This window comes from Sminthopsis crassicaudata, chromosome 3, assembly GCF_048593235.1.
Source record: "Sminthopsis crassicaudata isolate SCR6 chromosome 3, ASM4859323v1, whole genome shotgun sequence".
Classification (NCBI taxonomy): domain Eukaryota; kingdom Metazoa; phylum Chordata; class Mammalia; order Dasyuromorphia; family Dasyuridae; genus Sminthopsis; species Sminthopsis crassicaudata.
Window position 1 is genome coordinate 408,088,930 of NC_133619.1, and position 14,287 is coordinate 408,103,216.

A 14,287-nucleotide genomic window follows, 5' to 3' on the forward strand; every position below is an offset into this window, starting at 1 on the left:
TGTCCATCAATTGGAGAATGGTTGGGTAAATTATGGTATATGAATGTTATGGAATATTATTGTTCTATAAGAAATGACCAACAGAAGGAATACAGAGAGGCTTGGAGAGACTTACATCAACTGATGCTGAGTGAAACGAGCAGAACTAGGAGATCATTATACACTCCAACAATGATACAGTATGAGGATGTATTCTGATGGAAGTGGATATCTTCAACATAGAGAAGAGCTAATCCAATTCCAATTGATCAATGATGGACAGAATCAGCTACACCCAGAAAAGGAACACTGGGAAATGAGTGTAAACTGTGAGCATTTTTTTATTTGTTTGTTTTTCTTCCCGATTATTTTTACCTTCCAAATACAATTCTTCCTTTGCAACAATAACAACAACAAAATTCGATTCTGCACATATATATTGTATCTAGGATATACTATATTTAATATATATGGGAATGCCTGCCATCTAGGGGAGAGGGTGGAGGGAAGGAGGGGGAAAATTCGGAACAGAAAGGAGTACAAGGGATGATAATGTAAAAAAAAAAAATTATCTATGCATATGTATTGTCAAAAAAATGTTATAATTATGTAATTAATGAAAAAAAAAAAAAAAAAGAAAGTAAGTCTGGCTGGAACTATCTGTCAAATATAGAGAGCTACCCTCCATTTATACTGGTTAATTTAAAATTCCCTCCAAAGCAGATCTTTAATGTATATAGCTTCTCCTGTTTTGTAATTAAAGATTACATTTTTCAAAAGCAATTGTATTCTATATCTTGCTGACACACAGCAAGTAAACTATTACTTTAGATTAGATAGGTCATATGAATTTATTAGATGGCCCCAAAGCTTAGGGCCATTAAAAGAACTTTGTAATTTCCTAAAAGTAATCCAGCCCACACTCCTACCAATGCTGTGCTCAGTTCATGATTTATCTGTATGCCTCAAATGGTGCAAAGTACTGGGAATGTAAATAAAGGCAAAAAACAAGTCTCTGCTCTTTAGGAGCTCGTAGTTCACTGCCTGAAACAATTATGGATACAGAACTTATTTGCAGGATAAACTGAGTTTATCTCAGAAGAACAAAAAACACTTTCAATGACTTCTTTGGGATTGCATACCTGGAAATAGAATCTCTGGGTCAAAGAGTATGGACATTTTAGTCACTCTTTGCATAATTCCCAAATGCTTTGCAAAATAGCCGTATTGATTTATAGCTTCACCAACAAGGAAGTGTGCCCACCTTTCTACAACCCTTCCAAAATTGGTTATTCAATTTTTTATAATTTCCCCCTTCTCCATTTGATGGCTGTCAGGTGACACATCAAGGTTGGTTTTTTGTTTGTTTGTTTTTTTGCTGAGACAATAGGGGTTAAGTTATTTGCTCAGGGTCACACAGACCAGATTTGAACTGAGGTCCTCCTGACTTCAGAGCTGGTGTCTATCCACTGCACCACAACCTTAAGGTTATTTTGATTTATATTTATCTTATTAGTGATTTGAAACATTCTTTCATATGGTTATTGAGTTTACAATTCTTTTGAAAACTCTCTATTCATATATTTTGACTACTTATGGATCAGGGAATGGCTTTTGGTCTATACATATTTGGTTGTAAACATATCTTGGATAACAAGCCCTTTTCTTCTACCACTTCCCTAGATAAATAAATTATTTTTGTGCAGAAGCCTTTCAATTTTATGTAATCAAAAATATTTTATTTTTTGTAATTGCATCTTAAGAACATATATCAAATGCATAGCTGTAAAAGCTATATGGTAAGCTTCTGCTACAATTTTGTATAGTATGATCTTTAATATTAAGATCACATATAATCTTTAATATTAATGTTATGCTATAATCTACAACAATGAAAGCCTACTATCTGCCAGATTACTTTCTAGTTTTCTCAATCATTCTTATCAGAAAGGGAATTCTTTCCTAATTAATTTTTATTTTGAGGTTTATCAAATACTAGGTTACTGGATTCTATTGCTTTAAATTCTCTGTCTAGTTTGTTCCATTGATTTACTTTTTAAAAAAATTTAACATTTTACATTATAAAAAAGTGTTCTAAATCCAATCCTCCTCTTCCTCCCTTCATCCTTTCCCCCTTTAATGAGGTAGTTAGCAATCATATACAGGTTATACATGTGCAATATTGTCTTTTTTTTTTTTTTTTTTTTTTAAGAGAAAAAGCAAATGTCTTTGATTACTGGTTTTATAACACAGGTTGAGATCTGAAAGTGCTATTCCTTCTTCATCCTTTCATTATTCCCTTTGCTATTCTAGATCTTTTGTTTCTCTAAATGAGTAGTGATAGTTTTTAAATCTAATTTTGTAAAATATTCCTTTCATAGCTTGATTGGTATAGCATTAAAATTGCTAAATAAATTTTGGCATTATTGTAATTTTTATTGCATAGTCCATTCATGAACACTGACAATTCTTCCAGTTATTTCTTGAAGGATTTTCTATGTAAGATATCTTGTCATCAGCAAACAGTAATAGTTTTATCTCCTCATTACCTATCTTTCCACTTTTACTATCTCTCTTCTTCTATTGCTTGCTATGCTGAATAATAGGGAGATTGGGCATCCTTGCTTTTATCCTACATTTATTGGGAAAGCTTCTAGCAATATTGTCATTGCATAGGTGCTTACTTTTGGTTTTAGATACTTTTTAATATTTCTTACACTTTATGAATCACATCAAGAAAGGTCTCTCTATGCCGAAGTTGAGGTTTTTTTTTTTTTTTTTTTTTTTTTTTAGCACAAGTGAGTATTGTTCTTTGTCAAAGGCTTTTTGTTCTATTGAAATAATCATGTGGTTTTCAATGATTTTTTAAAAAATGTGATTATGTTAATTATTTTGCCAATGTTGAACCATTTTTATATTGTTAATATAAATCTAACTTGCTCATCATGATTTATGAGATGAATTTCTGTGGTTAGATATGTTTAAAAGTTTTGAATTGATATTCATTAATGACAATTATCTATACTCATTCTGTACCTTAGTTTTTCCTTGTTTTAATATGTACTACATTTTTCTCATAAAAGAAATCTGGTAAACTGTTTTAATACTGTTTTCATTTTGTTTATATGTATTAGGGATTTGAGTTTCCTTCCAAGAATTGCTTTAGCCGCATTTCAGAAATTTTGTTATTTTGTTTCATTATCATTTTTTCCCTCATAACTATTAGTTATTACTCTTTGACCATTCATTATTTAGAGTTTCAATGTCAAGTCTTCATTTGACTCTACGTCTCTTGTTTGTGCTCCAATTACAATTTTTATTGTTATGGTCTGTAACAATAATTTATTATTTCTGCTTTTTTACATTTGCTAGCAATATCTCTCTGATGTAAGACATGATCAGTTTTTTTTTTTTAAGTTTCATTTGGTGTTTAAATATGTATATTCTTTAGCAGTCCTCTTTAGTGATACAAAAATTAAAGAATTCCAGCTTTTCCAGCTATTTGCTCAACTGGGTATTTTTCTTTTATAGGTGCTAGATTTATTCAAATCTGAAAGAAATATCAAATACTAAAATACTAAGCTAATACTATGTTACTATGCCATCTTGTAATTAATTGTTTCTTTATGAATTCACAGGCTATGTTATTTGGAGCCTATGAATTTTATATATTTATTTGTTGTCTGTAGTTCATTTCAGAATAAAGTAATTTACTTATCTTTATATTGTGAATTTTTATTCTTGCTTTGTCCGATGGCATGATTGCAACTTTTTTTTTGGAATTCACCTAAAGCATGTAAATTTTGTTCCAGCATCTCATTTTTATTCTGTGTATATCTTTACTTTTTTGGGTATATTTCCTGAAAGTAAGGGATTATAGATGTTTTCTTTTTCAATCCAAAACTTTCATTTCATGGATTGTGTAATCTATTTATATATAAAGGTATGAGTTAGATTTAAATTTCCTACACTTTTTTCTAATTAAGGCAACTCTAGTCTTCCTCTCACTCTCAAGCCTCACCTCCTCTTTTCCCTTTGTTTCAAAGTTTTAACTTATTCTTTTTCTCTTTTATCTAATTACTGACTTCCTTTTTTCTCTCAGCTAAGCATTTAATTAAAATCTTTACTCTCCTCCCTACTTCAGTTTCTTGTTAGCTTTCCCCTTCCCCCCCCCCCCCCCCACAGTTTTTATTCTTCTGGTGGCTAGAACAATAAGTTAGGGAAATTTTTTTTTTAAACAAAATCTTAGGTCCTGCCTGATTTTTGAGGAAGCACCAAACTGCCCAGTGCTGATTGCCAGTCCATTGCTTCAGGCCAGGTACAGCCCCACATACATGTTTTCACCCTATCTGAGTTTCCTCTATTCTTGAGTTCTTCAGTGGAATGATCCTCCAAGAAGTTACTGTCCCAGGCAGAGCTCACTTCCTCTTTCTCTCAGTCTTCCAGAAAAGGATGGGCAGAGTTGAAGTCTAGTAGCAATCATCATTGAATGGTGGGATGAGGAAGGAGTAGATTTTATTAACAGAGATTGTAACAGCAGCAAGAGATTTGCTGAATGGATCATAAAGAACAAGTTGGTGCGACAGATTAGACTGCACACTTCCAAAGAGGGCATTGTGAGTGAGCCTTCTGGGGATTAGCCTTCTCTTATATTCATCAAGTGGTTATCCTATTAGGCTTCTTAGTATTTTAGTCTGAGAAAGTTCCAATTCCTTTATCCTATGTATATAATTCCTAATTGGGGAGTTTTGGAAGCTTTGAACAAAATGTCTACTCCCTCATTCAGAAGTGAAAGATGTTTACTGATGATCTGTAATTCATAGCACATAATTATTCTACAGCTACTAAAAGAGCTCTACCTAACAATCCACAGAGGAAAACCAAAATGGATTAGGAATGTCAGTTATCTGGGTAATGATGTGAAGTTGGATAAACAGTCCATTAAATTATCCTTCAGTTTATAAATATTTTTAAGGATTCTATATATGGACTTTACTTTAACATTTCCTTCAATTGATCAGTTATACTTTTATGATGTTTTCCAAAGTTCTGAGTATCCTCAGTCCACATTTCTTGACACTAGTAAAGTCATTAGATTAAAAAATTATTGACATTCTAATAATCTCTTTTTTTTTTCCTGAGGCTGGGGTTAAGTGACTTGCCCAGGGTCATACAGCTAGGAAGTGTTAAGTGTCTGAGATCACATTTAAACTTGGGTCCTCCTGAATTTAGGGCTGGTGCTCTATCCACTGCGCCACCTAGCTGTCCCATGATTATCTTATCTTATTTAAATATTCCAAAATTTTTATTTTACAAATCTATCTGGCTAATAATAGGTATGTATTTAATTAATGGCTAAGTTAATAGATCTATATTCTGGATAAGAAAGCTTAGCTGTAAAATAGCTTATCTTTAAAGCCATCTACTTTACTTTTTTATTTAAAAAATACTATTTTATTTTTCTCAATTATATGCAAAAACAATTTTTAACATTCTTTTCTAAAATTTTGAGTTCCAAATTCTCTTCCTCTCTGCCCTCCTCATTAAGAACGCAAGCAATTATATAAAATTATACCTACGCAGTCATGCAATATGTATTTCCATATTGGTTGTATTGCAAAAGAAAAAAACAGACCAAATTCCCCCCAAAAAAACCCAGAAAAATAGTAAAAGCAAAAGAAAGTATGCTTTGATCTATATTCAGACTCCATCAGTTCTTTTTCTGGGGATGATTAGTATTTTTCATCATAAGTTTTTCAGAGTTGTCTTGGGTTATTGTGATGCTGAGAATATACAATCATTCACAGTTGATCATCCTATAACACTGATGATTCTGTGTATAATGTTCTGATTTCACTTTGCAATAGTTCATGTAAGTCATTCCAGGTTTTTTTTTTTTTTTTTTTTTTTTAGGCTGGGGTTAAGTGACTTGCCCAGGGTCACACAGCTAGGAAGTGTTAAGTGTGTGAGACCAAATTTGAACTCGGGTCCTCCTAAATTCAAGGCTGGTGCTCTATCCACTGCGCCACCTAGCTGCCCCATTCCAGGTTTTTTTGAAGAGCATCCTGCTCTTCATTCTTATGGCACAATAATATTCTATTGCAATCCTATACCATAACTTGTTCAGTCAATCCCCAATTGATGGATCTCTTCTTTAATTTCCAATTTTTAGCCACCAGAAAAGAGTTGTCATAGGTATTTTTGTACATATAAATACTTTTCTTGTTTGTTTTTATCTCATTGGGGATGCAGACCTAAAAATAGTATTGCTGGGTCAATTTTTTTTTTTTTTTTTTTTTTTTTTTTTTATGGTTTTATAGCTTTTGGTATAGTTCCAAACTGTTCTACATAATGGTTGAATCAGTTCACAATTCCACCAACAATACAGTAATACCTCAATTTTCCCACATTCCCTCCAACATTTATCATTGTCTTTTTCTGTCATATTAGCCAACCTTAAAGATGTGAGGTAATACCTTACAATTGTAATATCTCAGTTTCCCTGAATTGTTCTGCCTCAGTTTCCTTTCTAGGCTACCTCCCCTTCTACCTCCCCTTCTAGGCCATTAGGACTGAGAAAATTAGGGCCCAGAAGCTCTGGACACTCTCACATTCCAAAGAGTCATAAAACTACAGATAACTTATCTTAAATACTTGGGTATCTCCTGGTCTCAGACTTCCTTTCTTCTGCTTTCAGACCCCCAGCCTATCAGAATTAAAAAAGTTATGGTCCTTTCCTCGAATTTCCCAGTGCTCTGCCCCACCATTTGCCTTTGTTTTCCTGATAGCTGGAGCCCTAAAAAAAGTCTCTGCAATTACTTTTTGGTTGACAGGTGCTTTGGGACAAAAGTCCAGTCCAGCTGACTACTATAGTTAGTCCAAATTCTCCACTATTAAAATATTAAAAACCCTAATCTGTCTTGCCTCAGTTTCTCCAGCTTTACACTATAAAACTATCAACTGTAAAGAGTAGTTATGAGGAAATCAATTTGTAAATCTTAAAATGCATGTTTGCAAATATCATTCTTCCTCTTGAAAGGCATGCCTATTTCTGTTAAATACTCCATTATCCTTTTAGTCATTAAGCTTCACAACTTAGATGTTCTTAGATTATTCACTCTCTTTCATCCTAGGTTCCCATATACAATCAATTTTCAAGATTTATCAATCCTTTTTAACATCTCTAACACTGAGTCTCTCTCCTCCAACATACACAACCACTCTACTTTAGATCCTCATCATCTCACTCAGACTTTTATAATAACTTAATTGGTCTAACTCTAAAACATCTTCAGTATAGCTGCCAAATTGATATTAAGTTACAGTTCTGTGTCAGTTTTCTTTTTTTCTGCTTTTTCTTTCAGTTCTCTTTAGGAATGCCTCTGGCATTTGAAGTCCTTTAAAGGCTCCAATTTTTCTTTTACTCTTCTTCATATATTCTGTTTCATTCAAATTAGTCCACCTAGGTTTCCCTGTACAAGGTATTCCTTCCTTCATAATGATCTTCTTCTTGACCTTTGACTCTTAGAATCATTGGTTCCTTTCAAGACTCAGTACAATTCCCTGTTCTTCAAGAGGCTTTCCCTAATTCCTTCAGTTGTTGGTGTCCCTTTTCCCTGAAACTATGTGAATGTATATACTATACACACCAACTGAATGTAATTTCTTAAGGGTAAGGTTGTTTTTGCTTTTGTTTGTATCCTTAGTAGCTACACAATATCCAGTATGTGAGAAACCTGTAATAAATGCTTGTTGAATAAGTAAAGGAATGCCAAATCTATTTCATTCATGTTAAATCCCACTTCCTAGGGTTGTTTCTTATTAGTAAAATATATTAATATTTTAAAAAACCAAGCAAAAACAAGATAATAATGATAAGAACAATAATTGGGACAATTATTGAAAAACCCCAAACATTCACAGCTGAATTTAATTAGCTTATTTAGAGAGAAAAAATATTTTTGAAAACAAAGTTACACAAATCTTGTACCTGGAGCTTTCCTTTCTCATAGGCCAGTTTATTCTTGCTATCAGTTATTTCTCCCAGGACCTTTTCCACCTGCTTCTGGGTATGCTAGTAAAATAAGCAAAGACTGTTATGCCACAGTTCTCAGTTTGTCTAATTATCCTGACCTGACTCAGTTTCTCTGCTTCTCAGTCCTGCAAAACCCCCCCCCCATCATAATATTTGATAAGGATAAAAGATCTTATGTTTTAGAATATCAGAATGCCTCTTCCCATCCCAAGCTATTGGAATGTCAGATACTGTCTTATCAAGATGCCTCTCCCCATCTCTGGAGGCTCACCCCACCCTGTAAGAGTCCTATTCTCGCTCTCAGCACCCTGACTCCATCCCTGCTTCAGTCTACCCCCTGAGTCTGAGCCATGTGTATATAGGTCATTGAGAACTCTCATTGTTTGCTGGATTCTTGGAGACGCTAGTCTCATTCAGCCCTGGGACCAAACCATGGATCCATCTGGTCCCAGTAAATCTCTCCTTTAATACTCTCTAATCTCTATTTTGCCTCAGTATCTTTGGGATTACAAAACATGTATATCTAAGGCTAAAAAGTTGAAACTAAATATTAAATTTAGTTAAAAGCAAGATTTCTTAAAATTTTTTTCCCTTTTCACCTGAGAAATTTTTAATGTAACTCCAGGAATAAAGGTATATAAAATAGGTGTACAAATCAAACATTTACTTATAATAAATCATAATTTTACAATTTCCCCATTCAGTTATGAATGGGGTCATGAATCATAGTTTAAGAAGCTAGGGTTTAAAGAATACAAAAAGAGACCCCACATGCAAAATAAGAGAAATCTCTATCATCCCTTAGTGATAAAATCAAAAGGTGGCTAAATTGTTCACTGTTGTCTCTTCGTTTTCCTTAAACTATTGTCTACGGGGAGTAGTTCCAAAAAGCTACTTTGTTTCCAAAAAGGCTATTAGAGGAGGTAGTCCTGAGACTCATAAATATATTGTTCTCTGGATACATCAATTTTATCTTCTTGGTAGACACCAAACTCAGAGGTTTGTTCATTGGTTTTTATTAGTATTGGAAATGGTATTTGCATATAATTCACAAAGCATCATAAAACAATGCTATACTGTAATTCTGAGGTTACAGGGACATATGTCAATGCCAGCTTACACTGATGCCAGAGATATTTCAATTAAAGAAATCATTTAAGAAGTTATTACAAAGGATATGAACAGACAATTTTTGGATGAAGAAGTGGAAACTATTTCTAGCCACATGAAAAGATGCTCCAAATCATTATTAATCAGAGAAATGCAAATTAAGACAACTCTGAGATACCACTACACACCTCTTAGATTGGCTAAGATGACAGGAAAAGATAATGACAAATATTGGAGGGGATGTGGGAAAACTGGGACACTGATGCATTGTTGGTGGAATTGTGAACACATCCAGCCATTCTGGAGAACAATTTGGAACTATGCTCAAAAAGCTATCAAACTGTACATACCCTTTGACCCAGCAGTGTTACTACTAGGCTTATATCCCAAAGAGATCTTAAAGAAGGGAAAGGGACCTGTATGTACAAGAATATTTATGGCAGCCCTCTTTGTAGTGGCAAGAAACTGGAAATTGAATGGATGCCCATCAATTGGAGAATGGCTGAATAAATTGTGGTATATGAATGTTATGGAATATTATTGTTCTATAAGAAGTGACCAACAGGATGATTTCAGAAAGGCCTGAAGAGACTTAACAGGAACTAATTCTGACTGAAGGAGATAATTATATACTTCAACAACAATACTACATGATAATCAATTCTGATGGATGTGGCTCTCTTCAACAATGAGATTTACCAAATCAGTTCCATTTGTTCAATAATGAATAGAAGCAACTACACCTAGTGAAAGAACTCTGGGAAATGAGTGTGAATCACTACATAGCATTTCTACTCCTTCTGTTTTTGTCTGCTTGCATTTTTGATTTCCTTCCTCAGATTTTCACCTTATTTCTAAGTCTGATTTTTCTTGTGCAGCAAAATAACTATATGATATGTATACATATATCATATTTAACATATACCTTAACATATTTAACATTTATTGGTCTATCTGCCATCTAGGGGAGGGGGATGGGAGGAAGGAGAGGAAAAGTTGGAACAGAAAGTTTTCCAAAGATCAATGCTGAAAAATTACCCATGCATATATCTTGTAAATAAAAACCTGTAAAAAAAGTTTTTTAAAAAGTTATGACAGAAACTAAAAGTCAGACTTGTACAGCTTCCTCAGAATATCCTAGATAGGACACTGGTTTGGGGTACTAAACTACTAGGATATTATGGAATGTAAATATGCTTATTTTAAAATTAACAACACATTTTTGACATCACAGATACCACTCTAAAACATTTGCCATACTCTATAAAATAAGTAAAGCAAAACTACATGATAAAATGAATGCTATTAAGAATGTATGTCAGTTTTTCCACATAGGAGAAACTGTAGTACAAAGAAATGGAAACTGGTTTTATGGTTAAGAGGACCTTATTGCATTTAATACTTGTTCTGATTTTCTATTCCATTATTTTGGTCAGATTACCTCTCTGGACTTACTTTTCTGGCTCTGTAAAATGAAGGGGTTATAAATGAAGGGTCTTTAAAGTCCCTTCTAGATAGCCTTCTAGTCTATAATACTTTGACCTACTTTAGTAGTTTATCAACTGATAATAAAAAGCTTTAGCTTTAATACTTAAATATCAGTGTTGTCTGTTGCATTTGACTTGAGTTTTGTTGACTTTTAATTTCCTTTTTTTTTTCTTACACTGCTGTGGTCACTAGGTATATAATTCCTTAGTCTCTTCTTTCTTCATTTTCTATATCATTTTATGTAATGACACAAATTTCCAGATTTAAAAATAATAAAAGTTTTTTGTCAGGCTAGAAGATAGATGCACTACAAATACAACAGACTCTGACAGTGACAATGGCCTTGCTGTTTCTTGCACAAGAAACCTTATTTCCTGATTTCCTGCATTTTCACTGGCTAAGCTCTCAGTTCAGTTTTAATTCGGGATCTGACTCTTCTGACACCATTTAGGGTTTTCTTGGCAAAGACACAACTGAACAACAAAAAATATACAATATTTCCTGACCTAGAAATATGGTAAATTTGTTAGAAAAATAAAGGCTGGGGCAGCTAGGTGGTGAAATGGATAGAGCACCGGCCTTGAATTCATGAGGACCAGAGTTCAAATCTGGTCTCAGACACTTCACACTTCCTAGCTGTGTGACCCTGGACAAATCACTTAACCCCAGCTTCAGGGGAAAAAAAAAAAAAAAAAAAAAAGAAAAAGAAAGGCTAATGCATTTTTGATTTCCTTCACAGGCTAATTGTACACTATTTCAAAGTCCGATTCTTTTTGTACAGCAAAACAACTGTTTGGTCATGTATACATATATTGTATTTAATTTATACTCTAACATATTTAACATGTATTGTTCGACCTGCCATCTGGGGGGGAAGAAGAGGAAAATTGGAACAAAAGGTATGGCAATTGTCAATGCTGTAAAATTACCCATGCATTTATCTGGTAAATAAAAACCATAAATAAAAAAAATTATACAACAACTTCAATATGAAACATAATTCCATAGAATGCTTGGAGATCTAACCTTGCATTATTCACAACCAATGTAAGCAAATAATCACTAAGTGCATAGTATATGTTCCAAATTAAATGAACATATGCTTAGCAATTTAAACATAAAAGTAGACAAGAGAAACAATGGCTAAAAGTTTGTTGGTAAATATCATCTGTGAACAAGGAATAAAACAAACCAAGGAATCAAAAAAATTTTTTAAAAATAAAGGCCAATTTGTCATGACCTGTTTTGCTTGAACATGATGACTCTTTGGCATCAATGAATCTTTTTCTAAACCTTTGAGAACACACTCTATAATTTTGTTAGGAAGAGAAAAAGTCAAGCATATTGGTCTATAATTTATAGATTGAATTTGAAAATTTGGACATTTGCTTCTAATCTTGAAGTCATCCAGGGTCATCTCTTGTTGTCCTGATCCATATCTGGCCACTAGACCCAGATGGCTATGGAGGAATAAGTGAGACAGGTGACCCTGCACAGCCCTCCCTCATTTAAATCATCTCACTCCCATGTCACTCTCTAATGTCATGGCCCTCTTCAAGAACGAAGGACAAACAACAATCTGGAAGTACCTTTAATATTCTCCACAGTTTTTCAAAGATATAGTTGCTCAATAATTATATCTGCCAGATCTTTTTGAACCCAAGGATTTAAATCCTCTGGGCCAAATAAACTGAAGTCAAATGCAATGAATTACTCTTATTATCTCCCCATTGATCTTGGGTCTCAACTGGCTACTACCTATCTTTGTTCCATTTCTTTGAGCATGTAGATCAGTTCATATCTAAAGATTCCTTATTTCTGTAGTCAAAAGAATGTTGTGTCAAGGTTTGAAAGAGCTTATCTGCTTTACAAAAATCCATAGAATTATTTTTAAAAATTGCTTTTACTATAAAAATGAAAATATTTTCAGATACTGAACTAGTCACATAAAAAAATACTACTTTAGCGGCCTTAGAATAGTATACTTCAAACTTAGTATTTGAGGGAACTTAAGCATATATCACAAATGAGTTTAAGTGGAGGGGATTTACTCTGTTTATTTTATGCTAAAAGATATTTTATAAATTTTTAATTGATATACTTGTTTTCCTCCTGCCAAAACTTCTACTGGTATCTTTCCCTCTTCCTTTTCCCAGAAATCTGGTCTTTATGACAATAGTTTTAATGTAAAAAAAGAGGGAAAATTCAGCAAAAGCTAAACACACAGAGAAATCTGAAAACATAATCAATTTCTCATATCTTCAAAAGAATTGGGTAGAAGTGTCTTCTTTTTTGGGGGGGGCCAATTAATAAAGTTTAACTCTTCTTATCAAACTTCTGTAGACTTTTGCTTCTAATATTTAGATGAGGGAAAATTGTAAAAATAAAAACAAACTTCATTCAAAACTGTGGAAAAATGGAGATAGGAAATGGAGAAATGCCCAAGTAAATACAATAGAAATAATTTTTGTTTTTTTCCAGATTATGAATTATCTATTATCATTACTTTCTTCCACTGATTCAGATAATTGACAGCTGACTTTAGAATTAACCTAAATATTAACTTATTTATATTTTTATATTGCAAGGGACCTCTATAATATTTGGCTTTCTTACTGACTTTCAGGAAAAGTAGGAAAAAAATCCACTTCATAAAATGTGTCCAGTAATTACTAGATTAGACTGGTCTTTTAATACCTACTTCATGGTTTTCAGAAATTACTTTTTGGTGTTCCATTGCTGTCTTCCAATTCATCAATTTCCCATTCTCTTTCTCAAGAGCCTGTAGGGTGCTGGTTAAGGCACTCATTTCATGCTTAAAAACAAAAAGGAAAAAAAGTAGTTATTTCAAAGCTAAGAACACTAACTTCTTTTTCTGATTCCAAGTCTTAGTGAAAATGGAAGTCACTTAATGTATTTGATCACTTATTCCTAATACTGAAGGTCTGGACTGCCCATCTGGGAATATACAACAGAATGTTTTAAAAATAGAATGTACATATATTTGTTCAAGTTAAATTTAAATATAATCATAGCATATGTCCAAATTACAAAATGTAATAGAATAATAGAATATAACTTGTCAGAATTCATTTATCTTGGTAAATTAAGGACAGAACCTCATGAATGGCATGAAAACAATATGGCTCTGGGTTAGAATATAGTCTATCAATATTCATAGACAAGGCCAATATAGGAAACTATGAACAGAAGAACAGCAATTCACTTGTGCCCTCCTTTGGCTGCATTATCTCACAGGGCAGCATTCCAGATGGCAAACTGGGAGAAGCCAGATGATATCTTCAATAGTTGATCTTTATTGGCCTAGTTTTATCTTTTAGATCAGCTTTTGCAGATTTTTCCTTCCTTTTTTGCATTAAAAATATTATTTGTCATATAGGCCAGTCCTCTAGGAAAAGGAAAAGGGAAAGAAGTTTTGTGAGTGGATAATCCTATGATAAAAGTCAGATAGGAATTCAGAGATAGCTGATTTTATCTCCATTCATAAATTTGGAAGCCAGTTACATTTAAGAGAGAGAGAGAGAGAGAGACACACACACACACACACACACACACACACACACACACACACACACATAGAGAGAGAGAGAAAGAGAGAGAGAGAGAGAGAGAGAGAGAGAGAGAGAGAGAGAGAGAGAGAGAGAGAGAGAAAGA

At 33.3% G+C, this 14,287-nt stretch overlaps 1 protein-coding gene across 1 annotated transcript in view; it reads right to left on the reverse strand.

Annotated features, from left to right (window-relative positions):
- The window catches only part of CCDC150 (coiled-coil domain containing 150), a 107,088-nt gene that overhangs the window by 60,841 nt on the left and 31,960 nt on the right, over positions 1–14,287 (reverse strand). Inside the window, exons 14-15 of the mRNA XM_074302807.1 lie at positions 13,314–13,427; positions 7,970–8,053 (exon numbers count right to left, since the gene is read on the reverse strand). Of these exons, the coding sequence (XP_074158908.1) occupies positions 7,970–8,053; positions 13,314–13,427 (198 nt within the window). The remainder of the gene's footprint in view (positions 1–7,969; positions 8,054–13,313; positions 13,428–14,287) is intronic.